The sequence below is a fragment of the Grammomys surdaster genome, unplaced genomic scaffold (assembly GCF_004785775.1).
Source record: "Grammomys surdaster isolate TR1022 unplaced genomic scaffold, NIH_TR_1.0 166, whole genome shotgun sequence".
Taxonomy (NCBI): Eukaryota; Metazoa; Chordata; class Mammalia; order Rodentia; family Muridae; genus Grammomys; species Grammomys surdaster.
Window position 1 is genome coordinate 13,704,535 of NW_021604614.1, and position 14,113 is coordinate 13,718,647.

At 47.1% G+C, this 14,113-nt stretch overlaps 1 protein-coding gene across 1 annotated transcript in view; it reads right to left on the reverse strand.

Annotated features, from left to right (window-relative positions):
* Positions 1–11,224: 11,224 nt before the first annotated feature.
* The window catches only part of P2rx7 (purinergic receptor P2X 7), a 36,860-nt gene continuing 33,971 nt past the window's right edge, over positions 11,225–14,113 (reverse strand). The window contains exon 13 of the mRNA XM_028766024.1: positions 11,225–12,855. Coding sequence (XP_028621857.1) covers positions 12,358–12,855 — 498 coding nt within the window. The 3' untranslated portion in view covers positions 11,225–12,357. The remainder of the gene's footprint in view (positions 12,856–14,113) is intronic.

Genomic DNA, 14,113 nt, shown 5'->3' on the forward strand with positions numbered 1-14,113 from the left:
AAGAAGAGCCGGGCAGTGGTGGCGCACGCCTTTAATCCCAGCACTTGGGAGGCAGAGGCAGGCAGATTTCTGAGTTCGAGGCCAGCCTGGTCTACAGAGTGAGTTCCAGGGCAGCCAGGGCTACACAGAGAAATCCTGTCTCGAAAAAACCAAAAAGAAGAAGAAGAAGAAGAAGAAGAAGAAGAAGAAGAAGAAGAAGAGGAGGAGGAGGAGGAGGAGGAGGAGGAGGAGGAGGAGGAGGAGGAGGAAGAAGAAGAAGAAGAAGACGACCTAGACAGGTCTCTATAGCTCAGAGCAGAGCTCTGGATAGCTCCTCTGTCTTTGAAAGAGTATTGTGAGTTCAAGACTGGCCTGAGCAACATAGCAAGTTCCAGTGCAGCCTTGGTTACATAGTGTGCTCTTTTGAACAGGAATGGCTCCCAATGACTCTTGTGTTTGAATGCTTGGGCCATAGGGAGTGGCACTATAAGAAGGAGAAAATGGAGTAGGTGTGGATTTGTTGGAGTAGGTGTAGCCTTGTTTGAGTAGGTGTGGCCTTGTTGGAGTGGGTGTGGCCTTGTTAGAGTAGGTGTGGCCTTGTTAGAGTAGGTGTGGCCTTGTTGGAGGAAGTGTGTCACAATGAAGGTAGGCTTTGAGGTACCATATGTTCAAGCTAGGTCTAGTATGGCAGTCTCCCTCTGCTGCCTGCAGATCAAGGTCTAGACCTCTCAGCTCCTCTGTCAGCACCATGTCTGCCTGCACGCCAAACGTTTTCCACCATGATGATAATGGACTAAATCTCCAGAACTGTAAGGCAGCTCCAATTGACTGTTTTCCTTTCTAAGCGTTGCTGTGGTCACTGTGTCTATCACAAAGAAAAGAAAGAAGAGTCAGTCTTTATCATTTTATTCAAATGCTGCCGAAAGGAATGTGTCTCATCAATCCCATTGGAAAACAAAACCCACTTACCCATCCGATTATTTCTTTTGTAACTGTAGGGCTTTACAGATCCAAGTTAGTTGAAGTCAGTTTCCTTCTAAAACCTTCTGTTGGCTCTAATCACCCCTTTCTGCTTCTTTTCCATGTGCACATGTATGTGCATGTGTGTGTGTGTGTGTGTGTGTGTATCTGTTCCCGAGACAGCTGCTTCAGCCCTCCCTGCTTTCCCCAAGGTGCCTCCTTCATTTCCAGGACAGTCCATCCCAGCCCTTTTTCGATGGGGCCTCTGGGCCCCATTCAAAAGTCTTCACCTGGCAAAACACAGTAATAACCCACTGCACTAATTAATATGGCAGTTTCCCAACCTGCCGAGCAAGCAAGACAAGCACCTTTAAGGGCAGCCTCTGGTGCTAACGCACCTTCAAAGTAGCCTTTCCTTTACTTCAGCTAAGACTTTGTGGCAGGGCCAGAGAGATGGCTCAGTGGGTAAAAATGTTTGTCATCAAGCTGGGCAACTGAGTTCTGCCCCCAAAACCTACATGGTAGAAGGAGAGAGCCCATTCAATGCGTTGTCCTCTGGCTTCCATGTGTGTACACCATAGTACATGTGAATCCAAGCACACACACGCAAAGTAAAAAAAAATATATTTAAAAGCAAACAAAACACCAAGGGGCTGGAGAGATCACTCAGTAGTTAAGCGAACTTGCTCCTCTCCCAGAGAGCCCAGGTTTGGTTCCCAGCACCCACACGGGAGCTCACAATTGGCTATAGTTCCAGTTGCAGAGAATCCAGCCATGTCATCTTCTGGATGCCAGTGCTGCTCCCTCAGGTGCCACGCATGCACCACGACGGTGCACAGATACACATGCAAGGCAAGGTACCCATGTCCATTTAAGAAACGAAATGAACCAGGAAGTGGTGGTGCATGCCTTTAATCCTAGCACTTGGGAGGCAGAGGCAGGCGGATTTCTGAGTTCGAGGCCAGCCTGGTCTACAGAATGAGTTCCAGGACAGCCAGGGCTACACAGAGAAACCCTGTCTTGAAAAAACAAACAAACAAGCAAACAACCAAACAAAAGAAACGAAATGAAAACAAAAGCAACAAGAACAAATCAGGCTGGACAGATGGCTAAGGGGTTAAGACCACTTGCTGGTTTTGGCTAAGTGATTAGGACCTGGGTTCAGTTCCCAGCACCAACATGGTGGCTTACAACCATCTATAACACCAGTTCCAGTAGATCTGACCCCCTCTTCTGATATCTGATGGCACCAGATGGACACATATACATGCAGGCAAAACACCCAATACCTAAAATAAAAATCAAACAAACAACTTAGGTGAGCATGGCCAGAGGCATTACTGTCCACCCCTTTGGTCTTTTATATGGTTCTCCATGACTTTGAGGTAAGCACACCCTAAATTCCTTCTACTGTCTTTTCTTTTTAAAGTTATGACCTTAAACTGAGCATATTCAAGAATGTTCTCCTTAGCTCAGCATGCCCAGGAACGGACTCAAGGGGGTGTGCTGAGAAAGATTCATGTAGACTTTACGTGCCTTTGTCCCACAAGGGTGTCACTTTAGAAACAACCCTGTGGTCTCCCTGCCTGCTGCAGACAACAAATCCTCCCATCTTTCAAGTCTTCCCTGTGGTCTTTGCACTCACAGGATGGGATTCCTTTGTGTTTGGTTACAGAGACCCGTTGCTTTAGCAGGGTCACGGTAGCCAATCCAGGCGAGCCTGAGCAAGCAAAGACTACTCCAGATAATGGCAGGAGTACTAGACTCTGCGGGTCCAGGGCACATCTGCCTACCAGTCTGGCTCACAGACAGGGAGCTGAACTCTGTGGACTTTGCCTCTGGTATCTCATCTGAGAAATTGCAGGATGAGGACCAAATCAATGCCTCAGGGTTAGCCTGCAATTCCACACCAACGAAACCAAAAGTAAGATTTCTATATTCCCCTACCACTGGTTTAGCCCGTCTCTGTAAGTCCCCCACTCTGTCTTTCCTTAAACGTTCTATTCTCCCCCTTTCCTGGTTTCCCAACCAAGATGTAGCTTCCAGTAGAATATTTTCCAAATGGAATATGTTAATATGCATAGATAATATTCAAGCCGAGCCAAGCCTGGGATTCGAACTCAGAAGGGAAGAGAAGAAAGGAAAAGAAAAGAGGCTGGGAAGTGGGAAGGAGGCAGAGGAGGATGAAGTAGTAGTATCCTGTGAGTTCAAGGCCAGCCTGATCTACATAGTGAGTTAATGGGGCCAGCCTAGTCTACATAGTGACACCATGTCTGTGGCGCACGCCTTTAATCCCAGCACTTGGGAGGCAGAGGCAGGTGGATTTCTGAGTTCGAGGCCAGCCTGGTCTACAGAGTGAGTTCCAGGACAGCCAGGGCTACACAGAGAAACCCTGTCTCGAAAAACCAAAAAAAAAAAAAAAAAGAAAAGAACATCCCCTCATTCCTTCAGGTTGTTTTTACTTTAAAAAATATTGCTTTTTTTTTTTTTGAGAATTTGTATACAATATATTCTCACCGTATCTTTCCCTCCCCCCAGCTCCTCCCAGATCCTGTTTGTTCTTACTTATTAGCTGCTGTGGCTATTGCTGCTCAAATAGTCCCGAGTGATTGCCTTCAGCTGTAGGGTGTGTGCCTAGAAGCAGAGCTGATGGCTCGTAAGACAACTCTATGTTCAGTTCTTTATGGAATCACTTAACTCAAGTATTAGTTTTGTTTTCAGAATTATTTGTCACACCACAGGCCGTGATGGCACACGTCTGTAATCTCAACGTTCAGAAGCAAGAGTCATGAGGAGCCTGAGTTCAAGGGTTAGCCTGTGCTACATAGCAAGACCTTATCTCAAAAACCTAAGGTCTTGGGGCCAGAGAGAGGACTCAGCCATGTAAAAAAGCCAGGCATAGTGGTAGTTGTGCCTGTAAACCCAGTGCTATGGGCATAGAGTGGAGGATTGCTGGAACTTACTGGTAGCCAGCCTAAGTCATGGCTCCATGAGATAGATACCCTGTCTCAGGGGAACACGGTGGAGAGCACCCAGTATCAATCCTGAGGCCTCCATGAGCACCTGAGTGTGGATATACACCACACACGTGAACACCACACACAGGAAACCAAGAACTATGAGAGTTGGCACCATGAAGAGAGCCTATGAGAGGCTATATTGGTGCAGCCTATTTGCAGCAGGAGACCCCAGCATTTGGAGATGCCAGTACCATGGGATGATCACCAGGAACAGCAGCAGCAGTAGAGTGGAGACACAGCCAGAGCCCAAAGTGCTACAGAAGGCAGAGCTGGAGAAGTGACCCAAGCCCTTTGGAGAAGCCCAAAAGATCATGTGTGGATCCCAGACATTGGAATAAGAATCTGTGAAGTTGAAATTGCCTTGGAGACCCCAAGATGTTAGAGATGCCAGAGCCATGGGATACCAGCCAAGGAAAGCTGTTAACAGCAAGTGGAAACAGCCCAAGAAGGAATTGTGCTGCAGTCAACAAAGATGAAAGGACTTGAACATTGGAGACAGAGAAGCAGAGTTTAAAGTTTGCACACCTGGTTTGAGGGGTCTTGCTTTGGCCCAGTATTTCTTCACTATGACATTTTGGAATGGTAATATATATCCTGTGATGTTGGAAGTATGCGACCTGCTTTTTGTGAGCCACCATGTGGTTGCTGGGATTTGAACTCAGGACCTCTGGAAGAGCAGTCAGTGCTCTTAACCGCTGAGCCATCTCTCCAGCCCGCGACCTGCTTTTTGATTTGTAGCAGATTACAGTTAAGAGATTGCACGAATCTCAGAAGAGACTTCGAACTTGTAAATGCTATTGGGTCTGTGATAGACTATGGGAACTTTTGAACCTGGATGAAATGTATTTTGCATTATGCTATGTTTAGGTATGGCCTGCATAGACTCATATGCTTGAACAAGCCTATGGGGGCCAGGGAGTGGAATGTGGTGGTTTGAATATGCTTGCCCCAGGGAGTGCCTCTATTAAGAGGTGCAGCCTTATTGGAGGAGGTGTAGCCTTGTTAGAGAAAGTGTGTCACTGTGGAGGAGTGGCTTTGGGGTCTCATATATATGCTCAGGTCTGGCCAATGTGATCCAGAGCCTCCTCCTGGCTGTCTGCCAAGGAGAGGTTCCTCCTGTCTGCTTTCAGATCAAGATGCAGAGCTCTTGACCCCTCCAGCACCATATCGGCCTGCGTGCTGCCATGCTTCCCACCATGATGAATGGATTGAACCTCTGAAACTGTAAGCCAGCCCCAATTAAATGTTCCTTAATAAAGGTTACCTTGACCATGCTATTCCTTCATAGGAAGGAAACCCTAACTAGCAGAGCAGCTAAGGCCATCTTAAAGACTTAGTGATTGCTTGATTTCTCTTTGCTTGCTTTGTTTTTGAGAAAGGGTCTCACTATGTAGCTTTGTCTGTCCTGGAACTCACTCTGTAGACCAGGCCGGCATTGAACTCACAGAGACCCACCTGTCTCTGCCTCCTGAATGCCGGGATTAAAGATGTTCCCCATTATGCTCAGTGAGAAAATTTTGAAAGTGTTTTCAGATTCTTCTCTTTCTTTCTGTCAGCACCAGGTGGCTTACTGAGTCACCCATGTGATCCCAGCGGACTTCTAAGTGATGTCTCCTCCCTAGGGCTTTCACCTTCCACCGGTGTCCCTAGGGCTGTTATTTGCAGTGCTTGGACTTGAACTCAGGAGTTTTCACATGTTAAGTATTCCCCCCTCCCCTGTCAGGGGCAGCCCTGCTTATACACTGAAGGCCTCAAAACAGCCATAGGCCTAAAAATCAGCAATAGGCCTGACATACATGCCTGCTAAACACAAAGTCTTGGGTCAGTGGAAAAACACTGAAACAGATGCCTAGAAGCTATTGTAAACAAGCAGCTTTTGTGGAAAATTGCCAGGCTGAATACATAGACCTTGTAGATAGGTAGCCTTGGTGGATAGTACCAACTTAGATAAGGACAAGTGAATCATAGGCGGAGTCACAGTGATCTGTCCCTGAATCTTCACCCAGCTGACATTCTGATCTAGAAGATATCTGTACTCCCCCTGAACACCTACGCTCCTGCATCATCCCCTTTCCCACATCCTGCCTTTTTGTGTATATAACCTGTGTGTGAAAAAGTAAAAATGGCGGTTTCATCAGACTATAGACAGATCGCCATTCTCTGCATCTTTGCCTGTCCCCCCATCCCCCACTCCACCCCCGCTCTCTTTCAGGTGACCTCCCTGGACCCCTGTTTAATGCCCTGCTGGATAGGACACCCCCCTCTCCTTCCATTGAGCTAAATCCCCAGCCCAAGAATGTTCTTGCCTTCCCTTCTCCCATCGTCTGTGTGTTTATATGTATGTTTCTGCATAGTTTGCACGTTTGTAGGCATCTGTGTGCACGCTCAAGCCTGCGGAGGCCCAGGGTTAATGTCAAGACTCAGCCTTGGCTGCCCTTCCATCTTAATTCACGGAGGCGGGGCCCCTCAGTCAAGCCCAAGGCTCACTGATTCAGTCTCACTGGCCAGCTTGCTCTGGGAACCTGCTGTCTCCACTTTCCAAGGCTAGAATTACAGATATCCCAGCCACCAACCACCCCCTTTTTCTATTGAGACAGGCCCACCTATGTAACTCAGCCTAGTCTTAACGTTGAGAACCTCTGCCTTAGCCTCCTGTATGCTTGGACTGCAGGGATGTGCTAGCGATCTCAGCCAAAGCCGCGCCTAAGGCACAGTTCTCCTCTTGATACCTAACCGCCCAGGAGTGGCTCTCAGTAGCTTTACAACTTGTTCGAGTACCTCAGTTCTTTCTCTCTTGAGATTTTTCTCCGCTCCTCCCCCATTTGATCTTCATTTCCGTTCTTTTCAGTCTGGAGAATAGGTCAGGTCTCCTGGGATCTCCCCTGGCTCACACCGTGGTACCGATGGGAACGATGTCCTTCCTTGCTAGATATGTTGCTTTATTCCAGCTAGTGGGGCCTGCCTATATCTTGCAGGCCTGTCAAGCTCCCAAGATTGTAGTTGAATATATGTAGCCTGCTTCTCTTTGAGCTGCTCTTCTTTTAAAAAAATGGGATCACATGCCCTGTGAGGTAAGCACAGCACTGAACAGCGAAGATCAGCAACAGTTCATTACCCACAGGTACTCACAGCTCTGGAAAGGACAACTCAAGGGAAGAGATCACCACAGGCCATCAGGGCCACATGGGCTTTTTACTCAAAGCAGGGTGAATAAGAGGTGGACTTTGCAGTATCTGGAGGGTGCAGAGCAGTTCCAGTCTCTTTCAGTTGCTGAGATAAAACACTCTTGACCAAGAGCAACTTGGGAAGGTTGCGATCCATCAAAAAAGGGATGCCAGAAAAGACGTGAGCAGAGTGGAAGAGCACTGCTTACTGATTTCCTGTCTGGCTCACACATTCACAGGCTCATGCTTAGTTAGCTTTCTTGTATAGCCCAGGACTACCTGCCTAGGGGATGGTGATGCCCACAGTGGGCTGCCTAGGGGATTGTATTGTCCAGAGTGGGCTGCCTAGGGAATGGTGATGCCCACAGTGGGCTGCCTAGGGGATGGTGATGCCCACAGTGGGCTGCCTAGGGGATGGTGATGCCCACAGTGGGCTGCCTAGGGGATTGTATTGCCCACAGTGGGCTGGGCTCTCCCACATCTTCTAGTGACCCAGACAATCCTCCACAGACATGTCCACAAACTAGTCTGATCTAGTCCATTCCTGGATTGAGGCTTTCCTCTCGGATGACTTTTTGCTCTGTCTCCTTGACAACTGATGCTAACTAGAACAAGAGACCAGATTCTGAGGGAGAATGAAATTGGCTTAATTGGTCAGTTCCATCAGTGAGCAGGGAAGCGCTGGTGGGTTCTCTTGACTGCTTTTCATTTCTCCATGTGACACGTGTGTCTATCCCTGGCCTGAAACTCAGTTTTCTCACCAACCCAGGATGGGGACATCTCTAAAATCAAAGCACACCAGAGCCGTCCCTCCTTTTCTCTGGATGTTTGCCCTTTGTGGCTTTCTGAGAAGAGCAAGCAGGGTAAGGGAGGAAAAAGTTTCAGGAAAGACTGAAATAAAAACTAAAACCTTATCCACCTTCACTCATGTTTTCTACACACTGATTTTTTTTCCCTTTCAGTAATAAATTCAAACCTGGGGCTTCACACACACAAGACGCGTTCTTCCCATGAGCCCTAGCTTCCGATTCAGAATGATCTTTTATTTCTATTTGTATGTTGTGTGTGTTGAGATAGGGTCTCGCTGTGTTCCCTTGGCCAGCCTGGAATTGTCTATGTAGACCAGGCTGGCCTCGAACTCTGAGATCTGTCTTCCTCCGTCTCCAAGTGCTGGGAGGTGTGTGCCACCAGGCCTGGTTCACAGTGAGCTTTTAAATGTTAAATGCACCTTACCAGGTTCTCCTTTAAAAACTTTCATGGCTACTGTCCTATCTTAGCATACTACTTTATCAGGCTTGTGACAAGGACGCAGGTAGGACACATACTGTTATCACTACCTGGAGTGCTCGATACCCTGCCCCATTTAGAATTCTAGTTAACTAGGAGTTTCTCTGCATATTTTAGCTAAATTGTCCTTCCTCTTGGGTAGAACGCTCTAGTCTCCCAATGTAAGTCAAATTCTCCCATTAAGGGACCTCAGGGCATCACCTGCCTTCATCACGACACGCACCACAGGTTACAAGTTTTCATTGCTTTAATCATCTGATCATTGTCTGTGCTCGTTATCCCACGGGAGGGATAACATCACCTATCACTGGGAAAGTGGATGAATTCATTAAGATTTGGGACTCTTCTGAAACGAAGGAATCAAAAAGAAGACTTAAATAAACGAATTTAAATCAAGTTTTATTATTAAAACAGTTAAAAAAAAAAACCCTTACATGGCAAGCCTGGAATTAGGAAGAGTTTAGAAGATGCTTCCCTTTAAAGAGAGATGTGAAATCCACCCTGAGTTGTATATGAAGTCAGCCAGTCTGCGTCAAGAAGCAGCTCTCAGTTCTGACCAAGGAAGGCATGAATACCGGGCAACTGACAGGACAGAATGCGTCTAACAAGAACCTTATCCTGCAAAATGAGCTGCTTACGGCTTGAGACCATGGCATTGTTCACGCAGTAGACCGAAAATAAAGATGCAAAATATCATTGCTGCTGAAGAAAGCGTCATTTTATCCACAGAATGGCATGTCACCCTCAGGAGAGCACCAGTGGCCGAGGCAAAAGGAAACACTATAGAAGGGTCCAGTGGTCATTCACTGTCTGAAGCCTTAACAAGGCGACATAAGTACACTAGGAAGGAGGCATCAAAGATAAAGGTGTAAAGACTCGGAAGCCACAGGAAGGGAAGCCTGTAGCTCTTACATAGAATTCTTGGAGTAAAAAGCTCAACTCTTGAAGTCAAATACAGTCCACTTTAAAAAAAAATATCTCCAAGCCTGGTGGTGGTGCTGCTGCATACCTTTAATCCCAGCACTTGGGAGGCAGAGGCAGGTGGATCTCTGAGTTCAAGGCCAACCTGATCTACACATGAGTTCCAGGACAGCCAAGGCTTTCCAGTGTTGAAAAATAAACAAACAAACAAAACAAAACAATGACAACAAAAAACAGTCCTCCCCCCCCTCAAAAAAAAAAAAAAAAACTAAAACCAAAATCAAAACCAAACAAAAATACAGTGAAAATGAAAATCAAAGCTGGTACAAATTATTGTGATTCCTGAGTTTAAAGCTAGATAAAACTCCGGGCTTTAAAAAAAATGTTTATCCATGTTGTTTTATGATATTATAGTAGAAGTTTTCTGATTTTAAAACTTGCAATTGCCGGGCAGTGGTGGCACACGCCTTTAATCCCAGCACTTGGGAGGCAAGGGCAGGCGGATTTCTGGGTTCGAGGCCAGCCTGGTCTACAGAGTGAGTTCCAAGACAGTCAGGGCTACACAGAGAAACCGTGTCTTAAAAAACCAAAAACCAAACCAAACCAAACCAACAAAAAAAAAACCCCTTACAGTCATTTACTGGGGACCCGGGGTTGGACACATGCCATGCTCACATGTGGAAGTCAGAGGACAGTTTATGGGAGTCGACTCTCTTCCCACTGAGTGGGTCCAGAGGGTCCAACTGAGGTCCATCAGACATGTGAGCAAGCAATTTCGTTCATTAACGCCACCTCAGCCCCACCCTCTCCATTTAGGGCATTGCTTCTCAATCTTAAAAGCCTCAAAATAGCAAGTCTTAGAGTAGATCTAAAAGTCTCAGATTACCAATCACAGTCTCTCATGATACTCAAAGTCTCTGTTCTGTTAGAAACAAATATCTATGTCTAGAGGAAAAGAACTATCAAAAAGAAATCTTGAGGCAGGACCCCAGACCTGGGACTGTTCACTCATACATGTTTAGCAGTTGTAGAAAACAGGGAAGGGTACTGACTTTCTTTAAAAATTACAGCTTTTTTTTTTTTTTTTTTGGTTTTTCGAGACAGGGTTTCTCTTTATAGTCCAGGCTGTCCTGGAACTCACTCTGTAGACCAGGCTGGCCTTGAACTCAGAAATCCGCCTGCCTCTGCCTCCCAAGTGCTGGGATTAAAGGCATGCGCCACCACCGCCCGGCTCAAAAAAAAATTAAATCTATTTTATTTATTATTAGTGTGCATGTATGGTGTGTGTGTGTGTGTGTGTGTGTGTGTATGAGTGTGTACATGTGTGTGTGTGGTCCATGTGGAAGTCAGGGAACATGGTTCTCCACTTTCACCATGGGTTTCAAGGTCATTGGATTGCATGGCAAGCTCTTACCCCACCCCCACCCCACCTCGACAGGCCACATCCAGACTTTATGTGGATGCTGTGATCCCAACGTAGGTCCTCATGCTTGAGCAGAAGATGCTCTAACCCACTGGACCATCTCCCTGGCCACTCTTCCCCTCTCTTTTGAATTATTGTGACTATGATTTTAAGACGTGGCTTTGAAGATGTAGAGAAGAGACGGCTCAGTAGTTAAGAACCTTTGTTGCTATGGCAGAGGACTCAAGTTCGCTTCCCAGCACCCACATGGTGGCTCATAACCACCTGCAATTCCAGTTCCAGGAGATCTAACATTCTTCCCCCAGGCACCAGGCATGCACATGGTGCAGGCAAAACACTCAAACATAAAAATAAATTAAAAAAAAAAAAGACATGGTCTTGCAATGCAGCTCAGGCTGCCTGGAATACCTAACCTTCCTGAGTCAGCCTTCTGAGCAGAGGTTAGCTCCGCACCCGGCAGCTCGGGCTGCTTTCTAAAGTAGCATTCAGATTGCCTTAGGACTCATTGGCTGTACTGTTCAGGACATGAAAGGCACAGGGACAGCTTTTACCGGTTTCTGACAATACCAGTCACTTGGAACTGTAGGATAGCAATGAGGGTCAAACTGTATCTTGTATGCGGCTAGATTTGATGGCTTCTAGTCTGGTGAATGTGAGCTCTTACAACTGCCCAATAGAAGTCGTTGCTACATTTTGTAGTGACTCTAGGCCTCAGTCAGCTTCTCTTGTTCCAGTTGCCTATTGTTGTGTGCCAACACCCTCCACCCCCCAAATGTAATGACTTAAGGCAGGAGAGTGGTCCTCTGGGTTGACTGGGCAGTTGTCTCCTGCAGTTTTAGTCATTTGTCATGTCTGGAGTCACCTTAAAGTGGCAGCTTCTCTCCCTGTGTGGTGACTGGACTTTGAGGCGATGGACTGGCTCGGGTTGGATACTTCTCCCTGGAGCTGCCTGGGCTTCCTCCCAGCAGAGAAGCTCTTACAGTCGGACTCTTACCTTGGGCTGGCTTCCTCTCAGCGAGAGTTCCAAGGACAGGAATCAGAAGCTGTTAGCCTCTTAAAACAAGGGCCCCGAAATAATAGACGTAACGTCACATCCGCTACGGGATGAAGCCGCCAGAGTTGCCCATAATGGGGAGAGGAAACAACAACACCTTTGGGTCTTGAGGGTTGGGTGAGAGGTTGTCAAAGAATTTGTGGCTATATTTAATTTCAGAGTACTCTCAAATTTCAATAGGTTTGGTTTTCAGAGTTGGGTCTTTACATCCATGGAGCTGTGTAAACATGGACGTGAGAGACCACCTTCAGCATCTCCGCAATGCTAGCTCAGAGAGAGTAGATCTGGGAGGTCGGGATATGAGGACCCTATGTACACATTATAGGCTAAGGGTGGCACCGCAGTCCAGGGTCAGGCTGCAGGCTCAGATATGCATCCGGTTCTCATCCATCTGGAGAGGCTTTGTGTGCTTGTGGTTGGCCTAATCAGCTCTTCTTCAGCACAGCTTACGAGGGAGGAAAACTGAAGTTCCTGTTGGCTGAAAATGTGTCTCTAGATCTTTCCAAGAGAAGCTGCATTACGAGCCACCATAGAGTGGCAGCCGTACTGTCAGTAGGGATACTTGAAGCCACTATACAGCCCCTCAGTCTTAGGAAACTCCTTCCGGATCCTCCAGCGGCAACAGCTGGGCAGAATGGCGAAGTCAGCCATGTCCTGGGTGCCGAAGCGCCAGGTGGCATAGCACCTGTAGGCACAGTGTCGCAGCCTGCTGTTGACGGTCTCTTCCTCCAGCACCAGCAAGGGATCCTGGTAGAGCAGGAGGAGCTGCAGGGCTTCTCTGGACAGCACGAGCTTACAGAAGAGCTTAGAGGTGGTGATGCACCGTCCCGGCTTCCTCCGGCAGCACAGCTCCTCCAGGGCCCTGCGATTCTCCGGTAGTTGAGACGGGAGACAATTTCCACACTGGCACCAGCCTGGGCTGTCCCCGGACTTAGGGGCCACCTCTTCACGGAGCAGCTGCATCTCCTCAGATTGTCCAGGAATTGGGGGTGAGTCGTGGAGAGATAGGGACAGCCTAGACAGGTCCGAGAAGTCCGTCTGGGGTCTCTGAAAAAGTCAAGTTTCCAGATCCATCAGCAAACAATCACTCGAGTTCTAGGTTTGGTAGCTCTGTCAACCTACGTAATCTCATTCAGTATTATATTCAGTATCTGGCACAGCTACCCCTATCAAACGTCTGTATCAGGGCTGGGCTGCAGTTAAGCCTGCTAAGAACTTCTTGTAGCATAGATACTTATCTTTGGGAAATGATGTTCAGAAAAGGCAGCTATCAACTGGAACAGAGCCTCTTGCCCTGGCTGCCTTCTGAGGGTGTGTCTCTTCCTGTGTGATTTCCGAGCCATATCAAGATAGTGGACTGCCTTCTTCATGAGACTGGCTCCCTTCTGAAAAGATCTAACTAGTTAGTATGTCTCCTTGTTGACTGTTGTCTTCCATGGGAAAGCAGAAACTCTGTCTATTTGCTGCATTTCCCTGGTGCCTGGGCAGAGCTCAGTACACAATAGCTAGGAAACATTCGTTGACAGATTGCTCCATGCCTGCCAGAGTCTCTCTACTGGCATATCATTTGGTATCTTCCAAAGAACTTGCCAGAATGGCTATGCCTAGTTTTCGTGACATACACCCTTATTCCCTGGATGAAGACCCGAGCCAAATACATTCAAACTGAATAGTTTGTGTATGTGAACGGTCATGGCAACATCATTCGTAATAGCCAAAAGGCCGAAACAACCCCAGCGTTCACCAACCAATGGGTGGGTAAGCATACCCTGATCTATCCAGGCCGTCTGTCTGTCCAGGAATATGATGAAGCCACAAAACAGACTGAAACGGCCACACACAGCAACGTAGACAAGCCTTGAAAACACAATGCTAAGTAAGGGAAGTGTTACAAAGGGTCACATGGTATATGGCCCATCTTATGCAGAGCTTCAAGAGTCAACAGACCAGTAGGAAGTAGGTGAGTAGTTAACTGGGAATGGGAAGTAGAGGCTTGATGAATATGGGGTTTCTTTCTGAGAAGATACAGGAGGTCTGGAGTTGGTGGCCTCAACTGAATAGCATCGTGACATATGAAACATTACTGAATTGTGTGCCATAAAATGGCAAATAGTTATAGTCTCAAATACTAAGAAACTTTTTTTTTTTAGACAGTTTCTTGTAGCCCAGGTTGGCCCCCAAACACTATGTAAGGCTGGAATTGAACTCCTGATATCCCTGCCTGTACCTCACAAATGCGAAGACTACAGAGATGTATCATATCAGGACACTCAACTAAGTAGTTCACTTTCCACCCATATTCCAC